Genomic DNA, 15,524 nt, shown 5'->3' with positions numbered 1-15,524 from the left:
TGCGAGCATCACTAGACTCTGGGGAGATTCCCTTGGATTGGAAAAGTGAAAATGTATCTCCCATACATAAGGGTGGCTCTAAAAGTGAAGTTGGAAATTATCGACCTGTCAGTCTGACTTCAGTAGTAGGGAAAATCATGGAGGCAATGATCAAGGGTGGAATTCAGGATCATTTGGATCGAATTGAAATTCTCAAGGATACTCCGCATGGTTTTGTAAAGGGAAAATCATGTTTAACAAATCTGGTTCGCTATTCCGAAAGAGTCACTCACGAGCTGGATTTAGGGAATAATTTCGACATAGTTTATTTAGATTTCAGCAAAGCTTTTGACTCAGTCCCACTTGAGCGGTTGCTTTATAAGCTGGAACAGGTTAGAATCACTGGGAAAATCCTTAGATGGATAGAAGGATGGCTTCAGGGCAGGAGGCAGAGGGTTGTGATAAATGGCTATTCCTCAGATTGGGTTAATGTAAGAAGTGGGGGTTCTCCAAGGATTAGTATTAGGACCACTGTTGTTTTTAATTTTCATAAACGACATTGATGAAGGGATAGAGGGCGTGATGTTTAAATTTGCAGATGATGTTAAAATTGGTAGAGTAGTTAATGATCACTGTCAAGCTGAGCTTCTTCAGATAGACTTCAGGAATGATCAGAAAAATGGCAGCTATGCTTTAATCCAACAAAGTGTAAGGTAGTATACCTGGGAAACAGTAATCCCAAAATAACTTATTCACTTGGTGGAGTTCAACTAAAAGCAGTACTGGAAGAAAGGGACTTGGGTGTTACGATACGGTCAGACATGAAATTCTCTGAGCATTGTAAATAGGTTGCAAGGAAGGCCCATGGTGTCCTATTGATAATCTATCGAACTTTTGCAAGTAGAGATAGGGATGTGATAATCCCATTATTTAAGGCTTAAGTTAGACCACACTTGGAATACTGTGTTCAAGTATGGAGACTGCACCTAAAGAAAGACATCGAGCTTCTTGAAAGGGTGCAAAGACGGGTAACTCGCCTGGTGAGATTGGCAAAAGGGCGTCCTTATGAAGAAAGACTTAGAATATGTGGGTTGCAGAGTTTGGAAACTAGACACCTTAGAGGAGATTTGATTGAGGTGTTTAAGGCTCTGAGAGGCATCAGTAAAATGAATGAGGACGAAATTTTCAAGATTATAAATGATGCTAGAACTAGGGGACATAAATTCAAGTTACGGGGGGGGGGGAATGTTTAGATTGGACTGCAGGAAGTTTTATTTTAGCCAGTGAGTTATAAATTACTGGAATAAGTTGCCTACATGGGTGGTAGAGGCCGACAGTTTGGGGAAATTCAAAGGTCATCTGGATAGTACTTTCAGGTAAGGGAAGCGCATAGGATGATAGGTTTAATTTCCTTTTTTTTTATTATTAATTATTATTATTTATTTTTTTTGTTGTTTTTATCATTGTTTTGTTCAGATTTTTTTTTTTTTTTTTTGGCTGGTGCAGCATAAGCCATAGGCTTTTTTGCACCATGCGGCTAATACTAATAGGTCAAGGATATTTAGAGAGAAAATGGATGGAAAGCATGCCAAGACCTTAGTGTTAATTGTGATTGGGCACCTAATTCATCCTGCCTTGGTTTGGAAGCAGTTTGAAAATTGAATATTGGTGGCATATCAGGACGGGATATGCCATACTTCTTAATGTGGAGTAGCAGAATAGTCAAAACTGATAATGGTGTTTTATATCAGTCTAACAGTATTTTATTTTATTCTTTCTACATGGTCAATGATGGTAAGAAGTAATATAAGTGTGCTGTGTGTGTAAATCTGATGCGCAGTATACCACAAATGTAAGATAATTCAAGTACTTGCATATTTAGAATGCCATTAGTATGCAGGCACCATAAACAAACTGTGGTTAGAGATTCAGAAACAGTGTTTAACTATAGAAAATTAATTGTAAATACAGGAAGTACAAATGTTCAGTGTGTTGTTTTTTTTTTTTTTTTTTTTTTTCTTTTAAACAGTACAGCACTCTATACTTGCAAATGCTGTCTTGCTTCCTTTGCAGAGATAAGAAATAACAAACTATTCTGTGAATCTTCCAAGGCAGTTTCTCTTTCCTTGGGAAATTCAACTCCTGTAAACTTTTTTACAGGATATCAAATTATTATTTTTTACTCACTAAAAACAGTCAAATACAAGCTGCGCCCACAAAATTATATGGTTCTATCATTACAAGAAAGTGGGTGTATGTTACAATGAATACTTAACACAGCCGTATAGTTCAGCACCCTTGATTCACCACTAGCAGTTTAATTTTTTTCTTAATAAAACAATAGCTTAGAAAAGAAAATTACACTTAAAATGAAAGTACCTAATTGGTTAAAGGTATTAATGCCACAAAAGCAGTGAAACAATAATTTTGTTTGCCTCCTTTGAGTCAAGCTGAAAACTTAATTATTTTCACTTTCACCTGGTTCAGTGCTGTTAGTCTGTTGTTGTTACCATTCTTTCCTCCAAAACCCTGGGAGACTTGCATTATCTTTGCTATCATATGTGGCATTTGATAGGCAGCATTTTTTGAAGCTGTTTATAATCAGTTTTAAAGATATAATTTCCTGAGGTGGTTCTTAAAAGGCTTACTAATAACCACATTAGTTGAAGTCAAAATTACATCCCTAATGCAGTTTTTTCCTTCAACTCAGGAGTAAGATGCCATTTGAAGGCATACAGCAGTAACACTGCCCTCCTTTTTAGGAGAATAATAGACCTCCCATTCCAGATGACTGGAAAGTAGTCATTACTTCCGTCATTCAGTAGTGTCTGTAAATTATTCCTAACAAGAAATATAGAATTTGATCCCATGTATGGTAATGTTCTGCAATTCATATATCATTTCTGTTTATCTACATCCCATGCTGCTAAAGGAGGAGTTGTAGGATGTTTCATATGAGCAGTAGTAACACACTGCGAGGATAACGAGTAAAGGCAGCGTGCATATCATGTTGGTATAGCATGTCAATTTCTGCCCTGGACAACAAGTATAAATAAATAAAATATTAAATTTACTAAATACTTTGGAAAACAAGCCAACCAAAAAGGGTGGGAAAACTTAAAATTTAAGATTATCTATTATAATTTTATCAATGAATTTTAGCATTCCTTCAGAATGGTTTTAACTTTCATTCTGCATCACTGATTGCTTTAGAATTAAGTATTTTTATTTAAAAAAAAAACTGATCTCTTATTATTACCCTCTGTGGCAGCGGTTCCCAAACTTTTTTTTGTCGCTTAACCCCTATATGCTGTTTCAAAAATTACGGAACCCTAACTATATATATAATTATTATATTAAAAATATATATTTGGATAAAAATGTTTTACAAAATTATGGTAGTGGCATTTATTGAAAACATGTTTGATACAACTTTTAATACAAAAAAACTGAAATAAATGCGTAGAAAATGAATTTAAAATAGAATAAATTTGTTAAAAATACAATAATCATAAATAATAAACTTATTCGGCAATCCACAGTGCAACAGTGAATGATTTGTTCTAGTTCTAACGAAATCATAACAAGCAATGAGTTGATGTTTTGTTTTAGGTCTTTTATGATATTCTGACGATAAGATAATACGTCCTGATTGGCTGGATCGCGTGAGGCCAAGGCCACACTATAATATCCAGGCTGTGCTGCTGGTACAGTGACGTCACAATCAGTAGATGATGGGCCACCTACAATATTTTTAATGTATTTACGCACATTTCCTCTGCTGTCTTGTCAAATTTTTCTCCATTACCTCTCAATTGATTAAAATTGATCTTGCTTATTTTGCAGTACATATTTCAGATTCCATAACGAAATGTATTTCATGCATTTAAATAATGAATAATGTAATTTTTTGTATTTTTCTTGAGTAACTTTTTACATAAAAAAAAAATTCTTTAATTTTTTTAAAATACCTATCCATTTTTATGAAACAAGAAAGATATAAAGGGCACCTTGTCTCACGGAACCCCTGAATTTTATCACGGAACACACTTTGGGACCCTGCTCTGTGGTATAATACTTCTCTTCTCACTCATTTAGAGAGGTCTGAGATTATAATTCTCATTGAGACTGGTGGAATTCTTAACATGATTTTTTTTTTCTACCTTCCTATAGTCAAACTTTTACTGCAATAGCTTCTGAAGTGATTTTTTTTTATTTTTTTTTAATGGTTTTCTTTTAGAAATTGAGTCCAGAACCTCTCAGGTGCCCTGTCACAGTATTTGTAACTACAGGCACTCCCCAACTTATGCAAGGATTGCATTCCACAGAAATCTGCTTAAGTCGAATTTTACGTAAATCAGAATTTCCCTAAAGGCTTATAGCACTCGCAACTATGCTTGCTGAATTTGATTGAAGCAAAAAAGAAATGTTTAATGAACATGTAAACAGAATTATTTGTTCAATTTTTTTTAATCTTGTGTGTAGGAAAAATTACAAAGAAAGGGAAGTGGCAGGCATATCAGCAAGTTTTACCTTTTGAGCATTGTTGCCAGAATCAACGTCCCCAGCTGATAAGTAAGGCACTGCAGAGGTTAAGGGCTGTTGAAATTTAGAAGGGGGTTTTTTTCGAACACAAAACTCCTCTGCTGCTGCTGCAGAATTGGCACTGACAACTCCATTGCATACTTTAACAATGTGGAAACCAGTGTGATGCTTGAACCTATAAAACCACCCGTTGCTTGCCACAAACTTGTCTTGGGGTTCGCTGTACTTATCCTTAATATCTTCATAAATACTTATTTCTTTTGCTTGAATGGCCATTAGGCTCAGGGGCCCTCACTTTGAATCTGATTTTCCATTCATATTATTAATAACTTTTCCATCTTCAATATAGCACCTGAATGCTGTTTTGTGATCACTGTTGATCTTAAATGCATTGATCCTTTAACATGTTCTTTTAAACATGCACTGCCCTTTAAAATAACATTCACTATTGAAGCAGCAAGACTTTAATTCCCATGCAATAGATGACAAACTTTGCACTGCTTCTTATTTCTTAATCATTTTCATCTTCATTTCTAAATCAATTTCGTTCCGTTTCCTAGCACTGCTATCACTTGCACTTTCCCTTCACCATTGTAATAAGTACATAGGAATGGAGAGAATATTCTGAAAATTTATTTATGTTTCTTATATAACTGAAGATTTCAGTGAAGGGGAACACATTTCACCATAATAATGTAAAAACCCAAACAATTTTAGTTTTTTTTTTTTTTTTTATGAAAACCCCAAACACGAAAGTTATCGGGATTATCACAAATGCAATAAGATTGAGTTTACTACCTATTTATAATTAGATGTGCTGACAGAAAAGCCCAGTAAGGTGGACAGTACAAATTGTTTTTATTGTTTTATGGTCGTGACCTCCAGAAATTTTCTTTAGAAAAAATCAACGAAGCCATTCAAAATTGATTCTTATAAAGGAACATATGATAACGATGAAAAGGGTAGTGCAAAAAAAAAAAAAAAAAAAAAATCAATGTATTATTGGGCTCACATTGCAATGTTTTCGCAGTATTTCATTTATTCCTACGGGATACAAAATGTTTCCATGATTTTAAGTTTGCACCGGCCAGCAAAAACTTATGCAAAGTCGAATTTACGGAAGTAGAGTATTACGTAAGTTGGGGAGTTTTTGGATTTTGCTTGAAGAATGGCATGGTACCAAATAAGTGCCAAATGCTGTTTTTGTTTAAAGTTTCAGGTTACTTCTTTTTTTCTCTCCAACGAGGATAATAAACAACTGCTGTTTTACCCTAGTTGTTTTTTTAATATTTATTGTCTTTATATCATAAAGTTGTTGTTGGTTTTATGGAACAACGGCAGCTAAAGCCCATTATGCACCATACAGCATAAAGACAACTTGAAATCTGGTATTCTCTCAAAATAGGCTACTCTTAGGGAAGAAACACAATTTCAAATATAGCACCCTTCACAGTGTGTAGAATTTAAATAAATTTTGAAATAAGTATCTGAAAGTGGAAGTAACTAATACAGTAGAGCAGTGTTTCTCAATCTGTGTGCCGCAAGTATGCAGCACACAGGTTGAGAAACACATTTTTACCGCCAAATACGACTTCACTCATCCAACCTATGGATCAGTGTGTTATTTCGAATTTAAACGCATACTATTTACGCACAACATGTGCTCAGGCATTGTCTGCAGTATACGATGAGAAACATTTTACGTTAAGAGACTTTTGGAAATCTTACAATATTTACCACACCATCTTAAACATTAATAAGGCCTGGGTGGAAATTACTAAAAGTTGTTTAAATGTGCATGGAAGAAAATATGCCCAAGGCACGTAAAAGGCTTCAAAGGATTTGAAAAAGAAGAATTATATGAAGAGGTTACAGATAAGATTGTAAAGGTTGCAGAGCTACTTCAGTTGGAGATTGATGCCAAAGATGTGAAGGAGTTAATAGAGGATGAAGAGAAGGAATTATCTAATGAAGAACTTATTGACTTGCAGGCAGCCAATAGTGAAAGAAGAAAATGCTGATGAAGCTTGAGGTGAACCAAATGAAGAGCCAAGATGCTTCATCACCAGAGAGAGATGGCAATGGCATTTCGTGAAATTGCAATGGCGAGGTTTGGGAAGATGGATCCTGACATCAAACGATTCTTACAAGTTAACAGAGGGGTGAATGGTATGCTTGCTAGCTACAAAGAAATCTACGATGAAAAGAAAAAAGACACTGTCCAGTCATCCATTAATATATTTTTTCGTAAGGTTCAGTGGCTGGCACCTTCTAATTCTCCACAGCCCTCAACCTCCGCAATGGCGTACTTATCAGCTGAAGATGTCGATTCTTGCAACGATGCTCGAGAGGTAAACTTACTGACGTTATGCCTGTCTCCTCTTTGTAATTTTATAATCTTGAATTGCATGCTTTTGTAATTTTTCCTGCACATGAGATAAAAAATTGAATAGATAAAATAAATAATTCTGTTCACATGTTCGTCGAACATTTCTTTTTTGATTCAATCAATTCAGTGAGCACAGTTGCTCACTGAATTATTTACTTAAGTCGGGGAAATTTCCCCAACTTGAGTAAAATCCAACTTATGTAGCGTTCCGTGGAATGCAACCCTTGCGTAAGTGTGGGAGTCCCTGTACATTGATTTCTTATCTATACAAAATTAGATCCTACGCTAAATTCCACATATTTATTGTAAACATATTGATATTAACCATTTTTATCCCAACTCAATACTTATTTTTACTTATTTTAATTTTTACCTAAATAAATTGCACTGCGTTGGGACTACCTCTTCTATACTGTATTAGGAAGTGCTAATTTAATTTTCATTCCTTTTTGGCCTGTTGCTTTTCAAGTATAGAAATGCAGTTCCTGATACATGGTCAGGTGTAGTCCCCTGATAAAATACCAATATTTATTTCAGCTGACATCAGATCAAGCATTTTTGCATTACCTATGTTAGGCCATTTACTAAAAATGTCCCCCCCCCCATATCTGATGACAGCTATACCATTTTTATTTTATTTTCATTTTTATTTGCATTTTATTGTACTAATTTTACTTTACAGTTCCCCCACTTTATATTGGCTTGGCAATGCAGCTCATAATTTACTTAATTCATCATGACCTCTAGGATATTAACATTCTTTCACCTTTCACTAATCTACTACTACTCCTTTTTTTACTTTCCTCACCCTTATAGAGTTACTGGCACCTTGTGTAACTTTCACATCCATTTATGCATACTTAAATTAATTTTAATATTAATACAACGTGTGTGTGTGTGTGTGTGTGTGTGTGTGTGTGTGTGTGTGTGTGTGTGTGTGTGTGTGTGTGTGTGTGTGTGTGTGTGTGTGTGTTCCTAGTTTCCTGAAAAAGTTTTTTTCAGGATTCATTTTCAGAAATTCACTTTCAGTGTCAAACTAGATCTATCAAATGCAACTTTCTAAAAGGCATTAGCATTTCTAGGCTGGAAAAAACACTTGTGTACATAAATTTACCAAGATCTGATTTTAAGAATATACTTCTCTTCTGTATATAAGCAGTTAATCTGGTGGTGCAAATTTTGAATGCACTCGTATGCCATTCTACAAAGCACTCTCCTGTAGTCTAAAAAGTTGGATACTCTATCTTGCCATCTCCGTTTATCTCAGTTGAAGTGGTGATGCTATTTTCAATACGTTTTTTGAACTTTGTAATTTTGAGAATCTTCTTTAGAAGATGTAACATATAACAAGGTGGTGTTGTACTCAGAAACTTGCTTAGTTAAGTTTTTACCAAGAAATTGAGTATTAAAAATTTTCAAAGTATTGAAGGCTTTTTTTTGTAGATGAAAAGCTGTTGAAATTTATTGTAAAATTTTGAATTGCCAGTAAACAAAGCATACTTGCATTTCATTTGGTGTGCTTAGAATATTCATTAGGCAGTTACAACAATTGAATGTTCCAAAAATTGCATAATACATTTGAAATGCTTTTGTGCATTAAAAAAAAAAAAAAAAAAAGTGCCCTTAAGTGCTTAAATTTTAACTGGTCACAAATTTAAGATGAAAAAATGGTATAATTTTGAAGATTTAGTGTCAAACAACATTAACTAGAAAATTGCATTTTTGTTTTGAGACAGCTTTAGTTTTACTTTATACAAATAACAATGCATATGTCACAGAACTATATATCTCTCTCTAGTACTTTACAAGTTAGTCTGGGCTGTAAGTACATTTCTGGTAAACGATAAAAGTGTTAAATGACTTTTTCTTGGTTAATTACAAAACATTTACTACAAAATAATTTTGTAGCTAATGTTATTTGACATTAAACCCTCAATTTAAAGATGAAATATTTATGTATAAAATAAATTATGAAAATAATTGGAAGGGGGGGGTCTACGTGATTGTCAATCATTCGGTTCTAATGAATTGATTGAGACTAGAGTATTATATCAAATCGTATATTTAAGTAATTTTATTACTGAAATGCTACAATTCTGAATGATTGAAACACCTCATGCCAAACACTTAAACAATTCTGGCTACGTTTCAGTAACTCCAGTTTCTCCTCTTCAGGTCTGTCGGGTTAGGACATTGGTTCAAGGTACAAATTCTATTAATAATAATTATGTTAAATAATTAATTAAAGTTATAGAAGTTAGTGATGGGATTACTTGCTTGGTTTCTTGATTTTAACTTTGGACTTGGGTTACAGATTGGTCATTTATAGAAAATTTGATATCCGACACTATTAAGAGTATTAATTCCAATAGTTACAATAAATAATTTACAGTTTAGCGTTGATTTTTGGTGTAGCCAGTAGCAGCTTATTACAGGTAATTGTTAACGTCTATTATTTTAATTTAATTAATTATTTAACTTAATTAAATTATTATTAATAGAATTTGTAAAACTTGGAGAATTTTGACCTCAAAGCAATGTTTTAATCCCATAGGCCCTGTAGACAGGGAAACAGCAAGTTCCTGAAATGTAGCCAGAATTTAAGTGTATGGCATTGAGGTGGTTGTTCAGTCATTCAGAATTGTAGCATTTCAGTAATAAATTACTTAAATCTAATATAAGTGTAGACTCAATCAATTCATTAGCACCCAATTATGAAAATACACTAGTTTGGTAAAAATGTGTGTAAAAATAATACTGATGTGGAATTTCAAATTGACACTTATTTAGTCTTTTCTTTGCTTAATAATTTCATTTTATAAGAGTTGAAAGAGAAGAATGATGTGGCTTAAGGTTTCTTTTTATGGTTTGTGTTAGTTTTTTTCTGAAGACCTTGAAAATAGAAAAATTCTGGCTTTTTGTTTGCCCTTCCAGCACATAACAAAACCTGAAAGAATATACAGCAATACCCCACATAGCACTGATAATTGGTACCGAAACTGTTCCATATTATGTGAAACCGTGCTGATTGAGGTATAATTATAATGGGTTTTAAATGAATGCTTACCAGAGAAACAAATTATAACAAATCTATAAACAATTTGCACTTGATAGTCAATTAAAAGGATTTGAAATAAAAAATATTGCAAAAATTTTATCGAGAGATGAGAAATGCATCATGAGAGATGAGAAAACAGCTTTAATGTTTATTTAGGTATTTCATTAAGTCATCTCTTCTTTGTAGCATCGAATCCCATCTTGTAAAATTGCCATTTCTTGATGCTACGTTCAACATCCAGATCTCCTTTCATAATTGCCTCGCAGGCTATGTCAACACACAAAAAAACTTTATCCAATTCTTCTGTTAAATTTTTTGGTGCCACGTCAGTGTTATCCACTTCAGAATTGTTTTCCTTTTCTTCATGTGCAGTTTGCTCATCAATTTCAAGGAGAGTTGCATCATCTAAGTCATTTGCATGTGAGTCAGTGCAGTCACATACATTGGCAGTGTCCAAGGTTTCGAATCCAAGTCTTTTCTGATCTTCACAATGTCTTCAGTAATTGTCTGAATTTGGGATTCAAAACCAGTAAAATCATTTGCCAAATGGGGCAAAACATTCTGTCAAACAGAACGCATGTTGTTGGCAGTGATTTCTAGCCAAGATGCAAATACAGTCGATTCCAGTTATTTGGGACACATCAGGACTAGTGCATTTTGGCCCAATTATGCGGCTGCCCCAATTATCTGAAGTTTCACGTAAATAGTTAAAAATACAATGGACCCCTGCTTTACAATTGGTTCACTATACAATCAAATCACGTTACGATGGACTCGCTATAGTAAAGTACCATTCACTATACGATGTGTAGTAAGCGCTGGTTATTGTGATCACGTTTGTGAATTCAATTTTAATTCTATTAAACAGCAATTCTAATTAGTGAAAATAGGAGGAATATTATCCACAGGCCATAAAAGTAAAGATATACTAAGCACACATTTACCCTTTATTACCTTACCAATTAAAAAATTAAATGATACGTGAAAATCGGAATAATTAATATGTACTGTAATATGTACATACTAACTAGTTGACATTTCTGTTCACTGATATTTGTGGGTGGGGGTTAAAATTTAAAACAGTAAAAAGATAAGCAATCAATAACAAAGAACACGGCACACACAAATTGCAAGTGAGAACAGAGTAACAAGTTAAGAAGCTTTAAAAATAGGAATGAAGAGAAGATTCTGAAAATTTATTTTTTTTATATATGATTGAAGATTCCATGGAAGTGTCAACACATTTCACCATAATAACCCACAGAATTCCAGCTGTCGATATTATCACAAATTCAATAAGATCAAGTTTATTATCCGTTTATGATAGATTGCACTAACAGAAAAGCCCAATAAACAGGTGACTGCTAATTGTTTTATGGTTGTGACCTCCAGAAATCTGACCAAACCAGTGTGGTACCGTCGGAGACAATTGTAGGGTAATCTCCAGTGCTGCGGGCTCCTGCCCAGATTAAACAGCATGTTGTCCCATTAAGCGAAGTAAACCCTGGATATTTTCTCGATTGGGTTCTGTTTTTTCAGATTTGCCCCACCAGTTAAATGGCTGCCCCAATTAACTAGTGGCCCAAATAAGAACTGCCTGATTTCTGAAGCTAATGTTCTGTTATGCCAGTATATTTGAAATTTTATTTAAAGGAGTAAAAAAATAAATTGTGAAATGAAAAGTTTGAAAAGCTATCACATCATCTCGCCAGGATAGAATTAAGAATACCGAACATTGTTGCACATTGCTATTGGCATATGTGCATGTCAGACAATAGAGTTGGCAACGTAGCATATATGTATGCATACTTAGGCTACGGCAACGCAGCATACATGTACGCGTACCCAGGCTACGACAATGCAGCATATGTGTAGAGTACGTATCTAGGCTATTGAATGAGTTTTAATATACAGTAAAATTTCGACTTAACTTAATTGAAAACTGTGTTATAATGAAACCCCATGCTGTTTGAAGCTGTGCTAAACAAGGTATTGCTGTATTAAAATTTATGAATCATTCAGAATTATTATAAATGGTCATACCAGCACTTTAACAAACTGGTATAAGAATTCACAAATTATATTTGACAAAAACATAATTCATTTAAAAGATTTTGTAATTTATAATTGTCCCAAATTTGAGGCTTAAGCTCATTTTGCCTTGGTTGTGGCTGTCAGTGTTTGGTCAACTACTTTAGAAGCTAATGTGGTCCATAAACGGCAGTAACAGCTGTCACTACTGGGCAGAGAAAGCTCACCATACCTGCTAGACCGACAAGCAATTTGTGGTGTGTGTGTGTAAAGTTTTGGGATCTTAGTTAATAATTTTTTTTCAAATGATTCTAATCCATGTTCTGTTGTGCCAGTATTATCATCTATTTACAGGAGGCTGAGGGACCAGATTTCAAAAACTCAGTAGTGCCATCATTTGTGACACTAAATCTTATTCATAATCACAGCAGTTAAATTAAACCTAACTTTATTATTAAACAGGAATAGTACACAAGATGAAGTAGTTTAGTTAGATAAAAGCTGAGGGTAATATGGATGTGAAATGTAAATTATTTTGTTATAATAAGTGGAATCATGAGTTGAGTTTATGGATTGAATATAAATATCTTATCTTAACTTGCAGATGGTTGAAGCCTTTACGAGAGCATCTTGTGTGCTGGAGCCAGAAAGAGGAGGAAAATTTTCGATTTTTGATGGCAATGTGACAGGAACATTTACTGAACTGGTAATAAATGCATATTTCTTTAGTGGTCTTAGGTATTGGTATAAATAAAGGAATTTAATGCAAGAAAGCTAGGTGTTGTTTAACACCATTCTTAAAAAAAAAAACTTTCCATCTAGGTGTCTGTCCAATATTTACTTATATTTACATAAGTACATTTTCTGCTTTGCACCACTTGCAAGAAAAAAAGATGCCTTCCATGATATAATTGTTGAAATCTTAAATACCCTGATTAGAATCCTGTGCAGATATCTGGTTTGACACTTAGCAACTTAAAAACTGATCCCCTCTTTCTCTTTCAAAATACTTCTTTTGCTGATAACTAATTTTGTTGCTCTTTGCTACAACTTTCCTTTCCCCAGGTCCATATCCTTCCAGAAATGAGATCTCCAAACCACTAAACAGTATTCAAGTCATTGCCTAAACAAGACTTTATGTAGTGGAACAGTTACCTTTTGTCCATACTATAAAAATTCCTCTACATTAAATATAAAACACCGCATGTTATCCTATCAACTTGTTTGTTATTGCTCAGAGAACTTCACATCAGATTGTATAATTAGTTCTAAGTATTTAACGAGTATAAGACAATTTGGAATTTACTACTTTTGAAATGGTAGGACCTTACATTGTACTTAATGACCATTTCTCAAACAAGCTAAATTACTATGCAGTTTCACCAAAGGCCTAGACAGAGCATACCACGGTTATTGTTAACCACCCTCTTGACCTTTGCATTGCATCATTACCAAACTTGACATTAAGCTTGATATATATAGGTACAATGTCCATAAACTAAAATTAAATAATATTTAACTTAATGTTTCTGAACTCTCCATCTTCTTTTATGAAAGAGCACATTGATGTTTAGTCAGCAGAATTTTTGATTGCCAAAAGTAAACAAGTCTTATGAATTCCCGATAGTCTGCTGCCTGCCAAAATAAATCATTGCTCTTTTTAATCACATATTATCGAACACGATTGTGGTTAGAACAAAAGCTATAACATTAGCACACTAAGTGATTAAAAATTCCAAATTAAGAACCATTCTTTCATAGCAGCTCGGGGAAAAAGATATAGTAAATGTTACTATTATATCTTTTACAAGATATATATATATATATTTATATATAAAAATAAACTACATATTGTGAAAAAATATGGAAAGTAAGAAAGAGGTGTTTTTATGGACCAGGGTCATTGAAAAGTGAAAAGATCCTACAACCATAATGAATATAATAAATACAAAAAATTGTAAAGAACAAACAAATCTACGTCGCTTACACACACACACACACACACACACACACACACACACACACACACACACACACACACACACACACACACACACAGAGCAAGTACTGACATGATCACATTAAGTGTGGAGTCAAAGAAGAATTGATAAGTTCGTTAATCCTTTCAGGAGTTAGTTCTATTGACACTTAGTAGCAGGGTTTTTTGCTTATGACTGACTCGAGTGAAGTTTCTTAAAATATCAAAATTTTAAAAAAAACTTTAAAAATGTTAATTTGCTTTTATTTCAACTTTGTCCAACATTATAGTGAAATTAGTGTCAAAAAATTAGATCAGAATTAAAAAGGCTAAAAAAAATGTTTTTTTTTTTTTTTTTTTTGATTTGGTAGTTGTTGGCGCATCGGCTTCTGTGGCCATATTGCACCTCCAAAGGTTTTTGTAGTACAGTGATCCAAGCCCGAGGCGGGAATCGAACCCACGACCTTTGGGTTGCCGGGCAGGTACTTTACCCACTCGGCTAGCCCGGTCGGCCTAAAAAAAAATGTAAATCTTAAATTAATAAAAAACTTCTTTTGAATTATGTATATATAGAATGCTATTTAAATATAAAGCAAAAGCAGAAATTGTACCTGAATGCACAAGGCTGCAACACAAATACAAATATATATATATATATATATATATATATATATATATATATATATATATATATATAGATGAAATCAGAATGAATTAATAGAAAAATACATAAAGATGGAGCAGTATTAAACACAAGGTGCCGAGACTAATAGAAAAAGAAAAGTAAGAAAAAGAAAAGAACGAGAAGTAAAAAGAAAGAATTTTAAGAACCTAAATATATATATATATATAAAATTATCTGAAATTAAAGGCTGAATCAGTAAGCCAATTAAATGTAAAGAAGCTGAAAGGGAAAACAAAAATATATGATTAATAAGTAAAGAAAAATGGTGAGCATCAAACTGAGGGTGGGAAGATGATAACAAGGGGAAAGAAAAAGTTTGATGCAAACTAAAAAAAAGTTGGTACATAAATCGGGTATTTCATCAGGGGATTACACTTGATAATGTACCAAACCACTGCATTTCTATACAAACTCATGGTAATGGAGGAAAGATTAAAAATAATAGGGAGGGAAAAGGGGAGGGAGAAAAGGATAGATCCTCCAAAAGCATAAATAAGGTAGCCCCAAAGTAGCATATATAATTAAGTTAAGGAAATTCAAGTGATAATGAATACCTTGAATTCATGTATATAACTTAAGTATATATATCTGTTAAAAGGATAGTGTTACTTTTGTATGTCTGAGATAAGGAGAGGTAAATTTTGACTGAAAATTTAGTGAAGATGTAAATTTAGTGTAGCAAGCAAAGGTATAGAAACTGGAAATAAAACCAGGTGCAGGAAGGAAAAAGTAGTAAAAATAAGAGGCGAAAATAGCAGAGCAGAAGGAAAGCAAGAATGTCCAAATCGCCCTCGTATTACGCTAATAGCTCAATGGATGGAAAAACAGAGGATAAAAAGCAAAGAAAAGAGTTTAAAGG

General features: G+C 33.6%; 1 protein-coding gene across 1 annotated transcript in view; it reads left to right on the top strand.

Annotated features, from left to right (window-relative positions):
- Window positions 1–15,524, top strand: part of LOC150084763 (activator of 90 kDa heat shock protein ATPase homolog 1) — a 195,885-nt gene that overhangs the window by 163,583 nt on the left and 16,778 nt on the right. The window contains exon 8 of the mRNA XM_090375515.1: window positions 12,607–12,708. Within this exon, the coding sequence (XP_090231641.1) occupies window positions 12,607–12,708 (102 nt within the window). The remainder of the gene's footprint in view (window positions 1–12,606; window positions 12,709–15,524) is intronic.

The sequence above is a fragment of the Mastigoproctus giganteus genome, chromosome 6, assembly GCF_048544385.1.
Source record: "Mastigoproctus giganteus isolate SK-2022 chromosome 6, ASM4854438v1, whole genome shotgun sequence".
Lineage (NCBI taxonomy): Eukaryota > Metazoa > Arthropoda > Arachnida > Uropygi > Thelyphonidae > Mastigoproctus > Mastigoproctus giganteus.
This window is presented reverse-complemented; position numbering and strand designations above follow the sequence as displayed.